Source organism: Natrix helvetica (assembly GCF_964273705.1).
Source record: "Natrix helvetica genome assembly, chromosome: 6".
Lineage (NCBI taxonomy): Eukaryota > Metazoa > Chordata > Lepidosauria > Squamata > Natricidae > Natrix > Natrix helvetica.
The window spans coordinates 27,573,977-27,586,970 of NC_138553.1; the positions used below are offsets into that span (position 1 = coordinate 27,573,977).

Genomic DNA, 12,994 nt, shown 5'->3' on the forward strand with positions numbered 1-12,994 from the left:
TGTTCTTTTTTCAAACCAAAACCAAATCAAGAAAATGTGTCAAAATGGTGGTAACTTTTGTTTGCAAGAGACAAATGCAGTAAATCCACTCTTTCACTGAACAAGTATCAGGGCAAAGGTGTTTACCCAAAATACAATGATATGTACCTGATCAAATTTCTTTTGTTTTTTCTCCAGGTTAGAAACTATTTGCCGCTGATGATCCAAATCCACAGCAATATCATCCAGCTCTTGCTGGAGCCTGGTCTTAGTCTTTTCCAGCTTGTCATAAGCAGCTGCTTTTTCTTCATAACGTTGGCTCATAGCCTCCAAATCTTTCTGAAGCTTCTTCTTGATTTCTTCTACTGATTCCAGACAAACTATGCTTTCATCCATCTTCTTCTTCATTTCTACAACCTAGGTAAGGAAAGACTATTGTTTAACTAACTAGAAAATAAGAGATGGGATTTTAATACAATTTTGCAAAAGAAAAAGGAATGTAAAGTAGACCTCTTAAAAATTGTAAGAAAATTGAACAGGTGGGCAATTTTTTAAAACAGTGAAGCGGCATGATGGCATTCTCATGCAGCAGTATATTCCCACCCAATATATTAATCCAACATTTCACACAACAGAACAAAGTATCTCTGAAAGCTTGATTTGGATATAATCTGCACAATCCAGCAATCCTCAGGGTCATACATTCTTCCTCACACTCCAATCCTAGCAGTATTAAAAAGAAATGGAAAGATTCTACTTCCATATCAGATTAATAGCAATATATTTTTATTCTTTATCCTAAAAGCTCATTCCCAGAGTGTTTTACAAAATATTAACACAGTTCCTGTTTGGATCTGTCCATCTTCAGGCTAATTTAATATTAACAGTTCCAGTCTATAAATTTGTTCTATAGTACCTGAAATTGAAGGGCAGAAATCTGTTTTCCCAGGTTCCTCTTTGCTTCTTCTTCTTCCTCTAGTTGGTCTTTGAAGCTATTCTTCTCATCTTCCATCTGTTTCAGCTTGGTGCTAAGGCTCAGTTTTTGACGGGTTTCTTCCTGAAGCAGTTCCTATAATAATGGATAAACTGAAGAGTTAATTTACAGCTTAACTAGAAAGGGCCTCTGTTTCTTTCCTGGGTCCCAGCTTGGAATAAGAACTAAGGATCAAGAATGCTGCATTTTCTTCCAAAGTACAGAACAGAATTTGATTTAGAAAAGGTGCAGTTTTGCTGTTTTAAAGACTTCCAAAGTTCAGTATGAATCATATGATCCTATTGCAGAAAAAGGGGTGACTATTGATAACACTTGAAGTTAGCTACGAAATCCAATCTGCATTTCTCAGTCAAGCTAAAAGATCTGTCACTGGTAAATAGAAAACGTAATGATATTTTAAAATGTCACTGTGGTCAATCATTAAAAAAATATATTAGGCAGCTCACCTGTGTATCCTGCAGTTGTGATTCCAACGTAGAAAAATCTTTTGCTAATTTAATAGATTTGCTATCAGACTGATTCAAAAGTCCAGTGACGTTGTCTAACTCAACCTAAAAAAACATTGAAACCATCCATTATCGAAAGGCTTGTTATTTATTACTGGGTATCATCTTAATATGGCAGACAAGATACAAATAGCAAGCAGCGTATTTATATTAGATGCTTATTATCCATCTAAATTGCAAACACAGTATTTTATTTATTTACAGGACTTATGTGGCCACTATTTCTCCTATGATGATTCTAGACAGCTCACAAGAATTCGTAAAAAACATAGTTAAAAACAAAAGTGCTCTTTCCCTCAAGTGCCAGACCAATCATTCTCACAACTCTACACCCATCCTAGCCCAATACCTGAGAGAAGGGGTAGGTCTTCACAGCCCTCTTGAAGACTAAAAGAATAGGGATCCCTCAGATGTCAGGTGGAAAGCTATTCCAAAGGGCTGGAGGCAGTGGTGACATTCAACAATTTTTTACTACCGCTTTTGTGGACATGGCTTGGTGGGAGTGGCAGGGAAAGGATACTGCAAAATCTCCATTCCCACCCCACTCTGGGGCCAGCCAGAGGTGATATTTGCCGGTTCTCCAAACTACTCAAAATTTCCGCTACTGGTTCTCCAGAACCTGTTGAATTTAACCCCTGGCAGGAGGGATGGCTGAACAGGTGTGCCTCCAAAGTACAATCAGGTAACAGCATTTAAGGGAAAAGCCTGGAACATATCCTAACAAACCTAATAGGAAAGACAGATACTCTCAAAGAGAGACAGTCCCACAGGTAACCTGATTCTGTGCCATGTAGGGCTTTAAAGATGGTAACTTTAACCCCCCGGATATTAGGACCACTACTGACCTCCGCTCCTTCCGTGTCAAGCTCAAGACCCACCTTTTCCAAATAGCTGGCCTGGCTCAACCATAACTTCGTAACGCTCCTGATGGGCTTTTTAATTTAGTAATTTTATTTAAGGGGATTTTAAATTGTGTTTTTAATTGTCTTTTTAATTGTCTTTCACTTATAAGTCAACTCTCCTCCATGCACATATGTATATGTCTCTGTTCTTTTTGTACATATGTTTGTCTTATGTGTTTTTTATCCGTTTTGATTGTACGCCGCCCCGAGTCCTTCGGGAGAGGGTTGCGGCTAATCAAATAAAATTATTATTATTACATAAACTCTTGCAAAGCTATTTAGTATATTTGATATAATCTGGAACTAGGTGTTAAGCATAATTATAGGGGTTTCAACACAGGTTTTTCCCCCTGTATTTGCAAGGTAGCTAGATATCAAGAACCCAAAGAGAACTTGTATTGAATCCTTACCTGCAACTTGTTAACTCTCTCAGTGAGTTCAGTCCGGATTCTCTCCCCTTCCGTGAATTTCACTTGCAGCTCTTGGAGTTGAGTGTCAACCCTCTTTCTTTTGTGCTCAGAGTCTCCTTTGCTCTGCAGAAGTACTTTCACCTCATTGGAGAGTTCAGCACATTCACTTTCCAGGGACTGTTTTGCCTTTTCAAGATTCACTTTCACCTTTAAAAGACAAGAACAATTGTATAGTGAGGCATGACTGCTCTAGAAGTCTTAATTTCACTAATTTAAAATAAAATGTTGATGCAGGAGTCAGAATGCTGATATGGATTTCGACACTACTGGAAGAGTGAACCTGTAGGCTTTCAATTCTGTCTTAACAAGATTTGTGTTACTGTGAACTGAAGCTTCCTGCATGCTCATAATGTTTTTGCCAATAAAGCAAACTGAAAAGATTCTGCACATTTACCAGTTATGATAAGAAAAAAATATTTATATAATACCCAAAATATGCATTCCCTCATAGGTAAAAGACAATCTGAATTAACTATTAGCTTGTCTAATTACCATCCATCCTTAAATCAAGCATCTCTCTCTATTGCTTTTCAGATATTGAAATGAGTGACCCATTTTCAAAAACATTATGCGACAGCTTCATCTTTAATCTCTACTGCATCATTTCTTAATATAATTCATGCAATGGACAATCTATTCTAAAAACTGCAAACTGCATCTGTGCTGTGCTCAGATACAGGAACTAAAACACAATCTTGGCCCTTATCAGGATATTTAACTAATGAAAATATTGTTTGTTTGTTTGTTTTTAAAAAAACCATTACATACTCGTTTAGTTTGTTCCAGCTGTTCAGCCAGCTCTTCCACCGCCTGGCCATGCTTCTGCCTCATCTCCTGTATCTGAGCTTCGTGAGTTTTTGCCTCTTCATCCAAGGTTTTCTTTAGAATATTCACTTCTTGCTCACGTTTTGACCTATCAGGAAGTCACAAACACCTTTGTTAGACAACCATTAATCCCAAAGTTAATATAGTATCTCAAAGTTAATATAGAGATTGAAACTCAGCATATAAAGAGCTGCCCATTGTCGCTTATTGATATATAAATTGGATGGATGGATGGATGGATGGATGAGAGAGGGGGGGGGGAGGGAGGGAAAGGGAGGATATCTAAGGGAATTGCACAAGATGACAGAATTTTACAATCACCTGAGTTCCTGCTGTGCTGCAGTTGAGTCTAGGGTATCCTCTAGCTCAGTCTTAAGAGCCTCAAGCTCTTCACCCAGATCCCTCTTCTGCTTTTCTGCTTTGTTTCGAAAAGCTCGTTCAGATTCCAAATCCTCCTGCAATTCTGTTATTTGGGACTCAAGTTCACGGATCTTCTTCAGAGCCATGTTCTTCTGAGCAGCCTCCTCTTCCACCCTGCACAGTTCAAAGGCACAAACAACATGCTACATTATTTTATGTTTTTATACAGAGAGGTTATCTCCTTACATACATTTACCTGGAAGAAAATCCTTCTGCCCTCACTAGAATTTACTTCTGAATAAACTTGTATAGAATTGTATGGTAAAGGAAACTAAGGGCTGTTCTAACAAGTTATTAACGTGTGAACTTGTTACATATATAATTGGATTCTATTTGAAGTGCTTAGTTCCATTTTCCATACCAAAGAAAGTATCAATAACGGTTAGTTTGAGAAGGCTAACTACTAGAGTGGTCAGGGGTCTCCAACCTTAGCCACATTAAGATTTGTGGACATCAACTCCCAGAATTCCGAAAGTCTGGGAGTTGAAGTCCACAAGTCTTAAAGTGGCCAAGGTTGGAGACCCCTGCTTTAAACTGATGCCAACTGATAGGTCAATGAGATGTCATGACTCTATTTGTTTTTTAAAATCAGAGGTCTGCTATCCCCATCCCACCTCCAATTAGAAATACAACTAGGCTCACCTAGCCAAAGCTGCTTGAAGCTCCTCTTCTTTTTTTGCCAGCTGCATTTTGAGTTCTGCTATTTGAGCTTGCAGTTCAGCGATTTGATCGTGCAGGTCTGTGGAGTCTCCCTCTAGTTTTCTGCGAGTCTTTTCCAATTCTTGACGATGCTTTTCTTCCCGGCGTAATCGTTCTGAAGGAAATAATAGAATTGGATGCATCTTGGATTTCAGAATGCTCTTCAAATACACAAAGAGCCAAAGTGTAATAACTTACACTTGTATGTGGCATAGATGATGGCCTAGAGCAGAGTTCCCCGTTCAGGCTTCCACGTTAAAATTAAATCCAAGAGTGAGAAATATTACCCTTGGACCGCTTTGGGTTCATTCATTCCTTTCCATAAAACATTGAGGCTAAAGCAGATATCATCATCTTTATGTCAATGGTAGAAAACCATCACTAACATTCTGAATGTTGGAATGATCCTCAATTTTAAAAATGCTTAACCCTTAAGCCGGTATAATTAATAACTACAGACATCTATATTTTAGAGTTACTAGTTGCAACAGAAACCTCAAGATTCAGTCACCACTGTATACACAAGAAGAAAGCTATTCCCCCAGGAGGAGAAATTAAACTAGCCCTTCTTCTTTACATGTCTATTTTAGACGTTGTTTTTATTCAGAGCACAGCTTGCCTGAGTGTGTAACCTTCAACCAATCAGCCACTGAATGGTTCTATCTGACTGATCAATATGTCACATACAAATACTCTGTGACTGTGACATTAACTCTTTGAGATTCTGTCTCCAATAAAGATATAACTGCTTTTCTATGGCAAGTAAGAAATTCTGATGGGGAGAAGCTGAATAAATCCACCACTTAGAGGGACTTTCTCCTACCTTCCAGTTCTGTTATCATAGCCTCGTGTTTGTTCTTGAGTTTAGCTAAACTCTTTGATTTTTCTTCTTCCTCTGTCAGGTTAGTAGTGAACTCTGAAATCCTTTCTTCCAATAATTTCTTTTCCTTAAAAAAAAATATGTACATGATAAAAACATTTGCCATCATAAATCCTTCAGGATATCATGGTGTTAAGTTATTTCCCAAATGAAACTTTTAAATGAAATTAATCGCGCCTGAGCTATTTCCTAGCAATATACTGAAATGCCCCAATAACTGAAAATCAGAATTATTATATAGTCACCATAATTTTCTAGATCAAGTATGCTCTACTTTAGGGGTTCAAGGGCATGTATTTTATTTTTAACACTTTTTCCAGAACATAGCTGGTGACATGATACCACTAAAATCAACGGGATCAAAAATTTCAGAATATTGGGGAAGGTTAAGTGTTGATAGGGGTTACAAGGCAAAATAAACACCCAAGGAATTTATTTTACCCTTTCTCTTTTAGCAAAAAAAATAATATGGGGGAAAAAATCACATGGCCAAATTTCAATTGTAATCTAGAGAGAGCAGACTGGAGCTCACAAAAATGCAGCTTGAAAAGTGCTGAAAAACAAATATGAAATGTATCATGAATTTACTTTTCCCTGAAAGGAAGATCAACATTTGTTAATCATTGATCATCATCTTGATGTCCACATACTCTTCTCACCAGTGAGGCAAGTGGTTTAGTGATACAAGTGATCAGCTGTAGCTGTGCTGTAGTTATTCCCTGTACAGTTTCTTTCTTAATGACGTTACTGGCTCTGGTATCAATATTGATACTTCTAAAGAACTAAGGGAAGTAACAGCAATCAATGATAAATATTCAATCAACCAATTACTGAAATAGCTTTTTCCAACTTCAGGCCTATGGAGAGTTTGTGTTGACACAGATCCTACCTCCCAACTAAACAGTTGGATTAAAATCATAATTTTATACTGTCTAATCCTTTAATGAAGTATTCCACAAAAATGAATATTGGAAAAAAAATCTTCCTTTTCATTCTATATTAAGTGTACTCCTAATTGAATGTGACCATGCAACTAGTTTGATTAGATAGAACAATAATTGCATGGAGAGGATGTAGGGAATCAGATATCAGAATATCTATTCAAAGTGTTAATTGCAGAAATTACAAGCATTTAAAACCTTTCCCAAATACCAAGTGGATTAGGAATATTCATTTGGTACGTACAGAACGATGTTATCCATATTAACAATCTCCAGTTATTTATATACTATCAGAGATTGGCAAAGGAAACTAGAAGTAATATGAATTCTCACATTCATGATGAAAATGATATGGTCTGTTTCATCTCTTTTGCCACTTCACCATATAGCAACATTTTGTTTACCTTGGCCAATTTGCAGTTCTGATCTTCAAAGACTATCAAGTCTTCCTCCAGTTTCTTTAGTTTTGCTTCAGTGGTAACTTTTTCCAGCTGTAGTTTTTGCCTGGCACTTTCTTCTTCTTCCAGCTGCTCTTCCAGCTCCTGCACAAACAAGGAAAACATGGCATAAAGTATCCAGGCCAGTTTTAGATTCTGCCATCCCTTTCTAAGAATTATAAACCCATCTTTTTTTTCAACAACTAGAATGTCTGAATGGAAATAACAAAACCTATAATGGAGGCATGACTTTACAGAACCCACTTTTCTCCATCACCCAAAAGCTTATCTTTTGTTATACTGTCTTCTTTTACCTCCATGACTACATCAACCATTAGGTATTGCAGTATGTCAACACCCCTATTCTGTACATTACCTGAATGTTTTGCTGCATCTTCTTTTTCTCTGTTTGTAGATGCTGACACCGCTCCTCCTCTTCCTCCACTCTAGATTCCAAGTCATGGCATATCTCCTCCAGCTCTTGTTTCTTAGCTGTCAGGCGGGCTCTGATCTCCTCTGCCTCAGCACAGAGCTCTATCTCTGCTTGCAACTGCTCTTGTAACTGCATTTTCTCTGACATGAGCTAAACAAGAAAACCACAAGCCAAATAATTTATAATTTTGCAAAAGTTTCTGCAAGAAGACCAATGGCAGGTTTTATTCACACCATTCACACCCACCATGGAGGGGTGATTCAGTCTGCTTATTGTCCATGCCATTAGCGCAGTAGTGTAAATTCAAGTATTTCCATTCCTATGTTAATGGATTTTAAAAATCGGAAGCAAAAAGTTTTAAAATAACATAGCAGAAAAAGCAGCATCTTATTTTATGATTTACTTCAGTGGTTTACCTCCTCAATTTTCTTTCATAATTAATTTTATGTTTTATATGTTATTCATGTGCAGCTTACGTTGATCCATATCAGCAGCTATTCTGAGCTTCCATTGCTTCCAAGAAACAATTTTGTTCATTTTAATTTTAATATGATCCTTGAAACCAAACTTTAAATGCTCTGTAGCTGCACAATACTATCTGCATTTGAATTCCTATATGTGCTGTTTCTTAATGCTAACTTCTTAGTCTGTCAGTTACACATTTCTCCCTGCTAGGAGAGGTATAGAATAGAGTAAGTTGAACACCAGCTGACATTTAAAAGCACTCCACAGGAGAAGTGATTTATGCAATGGCAAATTAATAAACTCTCTGCCCTGCATGAATCAGGTATAGACCGCTCCAAAAAACACCTGGATAGAAGTCTGTATTAGAGAAGCGTATGCATACAACTTTATATACTATAACCTATATATCAGGGAAGGGAGGGCAAGGGGTGTGCTGTTTTTTTAATGTGGGACAATTGTCCCATATTAAATCCCACATTAAATTCTACTCCATTCCAAACAATAGTCCATCCAATGAAGAAATTTACCTCCCTACTTCATGTATCATTTAAATGTAAATTAAAAAATACAGAGAAATATGTATTTCACATAATGCTATGATGAAAAGTATTCTGTGCTCATTACCAAACCTAAAAAAACACAGCAGCAGCCATCCATTTTGTAATTATTCAACCATTAAAGTTTATAAAATGCTACACCAAAGTCAGTTACGATACTTTAAAGAATATGAATAAGTCATAAAGTGTCACATCAGAAGCCACTTATTCACCTGTGTATGGAGAGTTTCCATTTCAGTCAACCTGCCTTCAGCAGCCACCTGCTTTTCCTTCACCTTCACCAGTTCTTCTTCCTTGGCCAGCATTTCTTCTTCTTGCCTACTCACTTGCAACAGGGGCTTTACCTGCCGAGAGACCATTTCAGGAGTAAGTTATTTCACAGTTACAGATTTATCACTGGAGGAGTATTTGGCCTACTCAGTAGGCCAAAGCTTAAACACTGGACAGAGCAACTAGTGAAGAATGGATGCCTATCTAGTGCTGTGGCTGACCTTCCTATTCCTGAGGTTTCTTCCAAGTCATACCTTTGTAAACAGTCGCCACCACTGCCAGTTGCGAAGCTTTAGATAGGCAGCACAGTTCCTCTGCAGCACCTTCATTGCTGTTAATTGTTGCTGGCGTTTGGCAAAAGCCCTGAAATGGGGGGAAAAAAGAAGTGACCTCAGATTCTTTCATGCTTACTCATTAGTAGAGCTGTCACACAATTGCACTTTTCCTTCCCCATCGTTGTGTTTAACTCTCAATCCTTTCTTCTCTGCCATGATAAAATTTTACACACACATACACACTGATTCCATTTACCTATGTTAAAAGATCCTGATTGCCAATTTTCAAAGTTGACTAAATTCAGAATTACCAGTAATTGGTTGCCACTTAATGACATACATGAGAAGGGATTGCGCATTAACGTATACGTACTTTCTAGCTAAGAAGCCTCTACAGCATGCCTGGAACCCAATGATGACATCGGTGATCTTCAAATCTCTTTCTTCTTCAAGGTGAGCAAGAACACCTGCTCGGAAAAATACTTTGCTCTGTCCAATTCGATAAAGATTTGGGTCTAGTTCTAAGGCTTTGATCTAAAATGAAAAAGAAGAATGTTAAGTTGGCAATATTGAAAATGTATTCATGTATCATTTCTTATCACACTCGGTTGTTAAATAAGCTAAGGGGACTTTGCACAAGCTTCTCAAATATTCAAATATGCAGTCAAATACTCAGCAAACTTCAGTTAATTAGTATAGAACTTTGCTAACTGAGGCAAACATCTTAAAAAAGAAGTTTCAGGACATATAATCTTCTGTTCTAAAACTATCAACAAGCAGAACATACATCTTAAAAGTTTTTTTTAAAGAAACACTTAAATTTTAGAAATGATCCATGAGCAATAATAAAAGACTGCTCACTGTCACTCATGCCCTCTCGTTTGGATAATCTCGAGGCGTTCTAATGGGGCTTCCCTTAAGAAGCATTTGGAAGCTTCAGCGGCAAGCTGTAAATAGTGTGGGCTATTCAGCACATATAACATCAGTGCTTCAGGAGCTGAATTATTGTTGCCAGTGTTTTTCTGGGTGCTAGTGGTCACTTTTAAAGCCCTTCATGGCTTGAGACCAGACTACATAAGGGACTGTATTCTGATTCTAGCCCTCTACTATGGTCTGGCGCAATGGGCATCCCATCAGTCAAGGAATGTCAGCTGGTGGGGACTAAGTGATGCCATAGCCTCTGGAATAGTCTCCTTCTTAGAGATTAGAATGGCTCTAACCCTGCTGGCCATTCAAAAGATCTTGAAAATCTGGCTATTAATGGCCTTGGCTCCTTAGTGTGTGAAGGGCCCCATTTCCTGGTTACATTGACACTGATTATAATATTTCCTGACTATTTAATTCCTTGTTCGTATTGTGTTTTAACTGTTCTGTTTTAATGATTGTTTGTACCTAGCGTCACTGGTTTGAGGTGGATGGCTACTTTGAATGAATGAATAAATGAGTGGGATTAATTCAATATATAAAATATTACATGCATTTTCCACAAGCTGGGGCCCTCCAGATTACTTTAAATGGTTATGTACTTAAGAAATTTTATTTTTTCTGGAACACATTAGTTGGGAGGACTGGTTCAGAAATTTTAAACATTCAAATTTCAGAGTACGGCAGATAATGGAGGAGTAAGTTTAGCTTCTTACAACTTCATTTCAAACAGGAGACTCACCATGAGCACGCAAGCTTGTTTTCCATCCATGAAACCTTTAGGAATGGCACTTGGAGTCAAGATCTCATATCTAAGAGAAATAATACAGTTCTGTCATTAAATTGTATTCAAGTGCATGAAACATAAACTAGGAATAACAAGACTTTTTTCCCCAATGGAATTCTGGAAGAAGATTCCATTTTTAATTACAAAAAAAATGAAGCAACCTTGTTAGTTGCTTTATCAAAAACATGTCACAACTGACATTACAGCTTTTGAGAGTCATACTTATTAGCACAAAAAGAAATGTTAATGGGATGTGCCTGCAGGTATGATCCTGCTTATCCCTTCCCCACCGAATGGCACTCAGTATTCACATATCTCTGACCCTATTAAATGGTAGAACAGAGATTCTATGTTACCATAGAATGAACAAGAAACCATTATTTAATGCAGTAGCCAAGGCATACTAAAAAATGAACACAGAAGCCAACAATCTTGAGTTAATAATCCACCATACAATCTGAAACTATAACTCAGTTTTACCTTTGTCTGAACTCCTGGAAGACAACTCTGTTAGGGAAACCTTGCCGGCAGATACGGATCCCTTCCAGGACTCCATTGCAACGAAGCTGATCCAAAACTAAGTGTGGATCTAGTTTTCCAGCCTGTGAAGGAAAGTATTAATAGGATCTCTGTATATCTCATGATTACCAAGACCCTGCAGCCAAGCAACTATACTGCGTGTTCCGTTTTACACTTCCCTTTAGAGAACATCTCTGGCTAAAATCATTCTAAAACCTCAAAAGCAGATTACTGTAATATGCATTAAAATGGGCCTCCTTGAGGGATGGGATAGAACATATGACTTCAAGGTGGTTTCAGTAAATTTACTCTCGGGCCCAAATTAATGTGTTTTTCTCAATTATCTATTTTTTTCTATTAACTGTTTCATCACTTACTGACACAGTCAAGCATTCCTCCCCACCCATTCCTGAACCCCCCATCTCTGCATCTGCCCCCATCTGGGGTTCAGCAGGCATGAGTAAAAAGCTGAGTTTCTTCAGTTGTGATTTTTTTAGTTAACAAATTATCTCTCTGGGTTCCAATATCAACTGCCTTCTGCTGGATGAAGAAAACATGTCTCTTTTGGACATTTTTTAAAATAAAAGCACATGTATTTCAGTAAGGTGACCAACCGTCCTCCTTTAGGGAGGACAGTCCTTCTTTTGTAAGTTCCGTCCTCCCTCGAAAAGTGTCCTCCTACATGTCCTCCTTTTTGATATTTGAAGGCTAATCTGTTGCGCGTTATGTGACGTATTTTATTAAACAGTTTTTAATGGTGTTTTTTTTTACTTCATCGCAAGTATATTGAACAGATATTGAATCTTGTGTTGAATTTTTATCTAAAGAAATGCTAGACATTAAAATAGATGACAATTGTCTCTTTGAAGAAATTAGAAGACTGAATGTATATTTAAATTCTGAAAAATTAATACAATGGGAAAATCAACATGTTGAAATTGATAAAAGATGGGTGGATATTTTCAGCCATTTCAAAAATGAACATATTCCATGTGAACATTTATTTATACTTGTTCAATTTACGTTGTGCTGCCCTGGAACTAATGCAGCAGTTGAAAGAGTTTTTTTCAATTGGCAATGATTTTTCGACAAGTGAGAAATCGAGATTGAATGTTGATACTCTAGCTGCAGCACTTGCTGTAAAATTCAATATGAAGGATATTTCTTGTTCAGATATTTCCAATATATTGTTAGAAGATAATACATTGACAAAAAATATTAATTCAATGGAAAAGTACTCATTTAAATAATAATTAACAGGCATGTAAGCATAATTACAATATAAAATGTTGCAAATGTTTTTATTATGCATATATCATATTTTAGTGTATTATTGTTGCAATGAATAAAATATTTCTTTTATTTACGATATATTTTTTCCAATTTATTTGTCCTCCTTTTCATTGTAAAAAAGTTGGTCAACTTAGCATTTTGGACAATAGAACGTGTTTTGTCCTCCTTTTCATTGTAAAAAAGTTGGTCACCTTAATTTCAGCAACTAAAAGGTATGGAAAATGTTACTTCTTTCTCTTGCTAACATGTTTTTTCTTGCTCTATTGATTTATAATTCTATTTCTCAGCTTATGTGAACATGTATATTCCATTATCTATTGTCATTCAAAACTTTGCAGATTATATTCAAGTAAAGAGAGATCTTGTCTGATATGTATATTCCGTTTCACATAGAAATAACTTTTGACATTTAGTGTTC

At 36.9% G+C, this 12,994-nt stretch overlaps 1 protein-coding gene across 3 annotated transcripts in view; it reads right to left on the reverse strand.

Moving 5' to 3' along the window:
• Window positions 1-12,994, reverse strand: part of MYH9 (myosin heavy chain 9) — a 72,221-nt gene that overhangs the window by 10,045 nt on the left and 49,182 nt on the right. For all 3 annotated transcript variants that reach the window (XM_081958737.1, XM_081958736.1, XM_081958738.1), the window contains exons 17-31: window positions 11,245-11,366; window positions 10,720-10,789; window positions 9,427-9,587; window positions 9,033-9,141; window positions 8,721-8,852; window positions 7,430-7,636; window positions 7,021-7,158; window positions 5,619-5,742; window positions 4,739-4,910; window positions 3,998-4,210; window positions 3,620-3,764; window positions 2,792-2,998; window positions 1,420-1,524; window positions 896-1,048; window positions 148-396 (exon numbers count right to left, since the gene is read on the reverse strand). In XM_081958737.1, coding sequence (XP_081814863.1) covers window positions 148-396; window positions 896-1,048; window positions 1,420-1,524; window positions 2,792-2,998; window positions 3,620-3,764; window positions 3,998-4,210; window positions 4,739-4,910; window positions 5,619-5,742; window positions 7,021-7,158; window positions 7,430-7,636; window positions 8,721-8,852; window positions 9,033-9,141; window positions 9,427-9,587; window positions 10,720-10,789; window positions 11,245-11,366 — 2,307 coding nt within the window. The remainder of the gene's footprint in view (window positions 1-147; window positions 397-895; window positions 1,049-1,419; window positions 1,525-2,791; window positions 2,999-3,619; window positions 3,765-3,997; window positions 4,211-4,738; window positions 4,911-5,618; window positions 5,743-7,020; window positions 7,159-7,429; window positions 7,637-8,720; window positions 8,853-9,032; window positions 9,142-9,426; window positions 9,588-10,719; window positions 10,790-11,244; window positions 11,367-12,994) is intronic.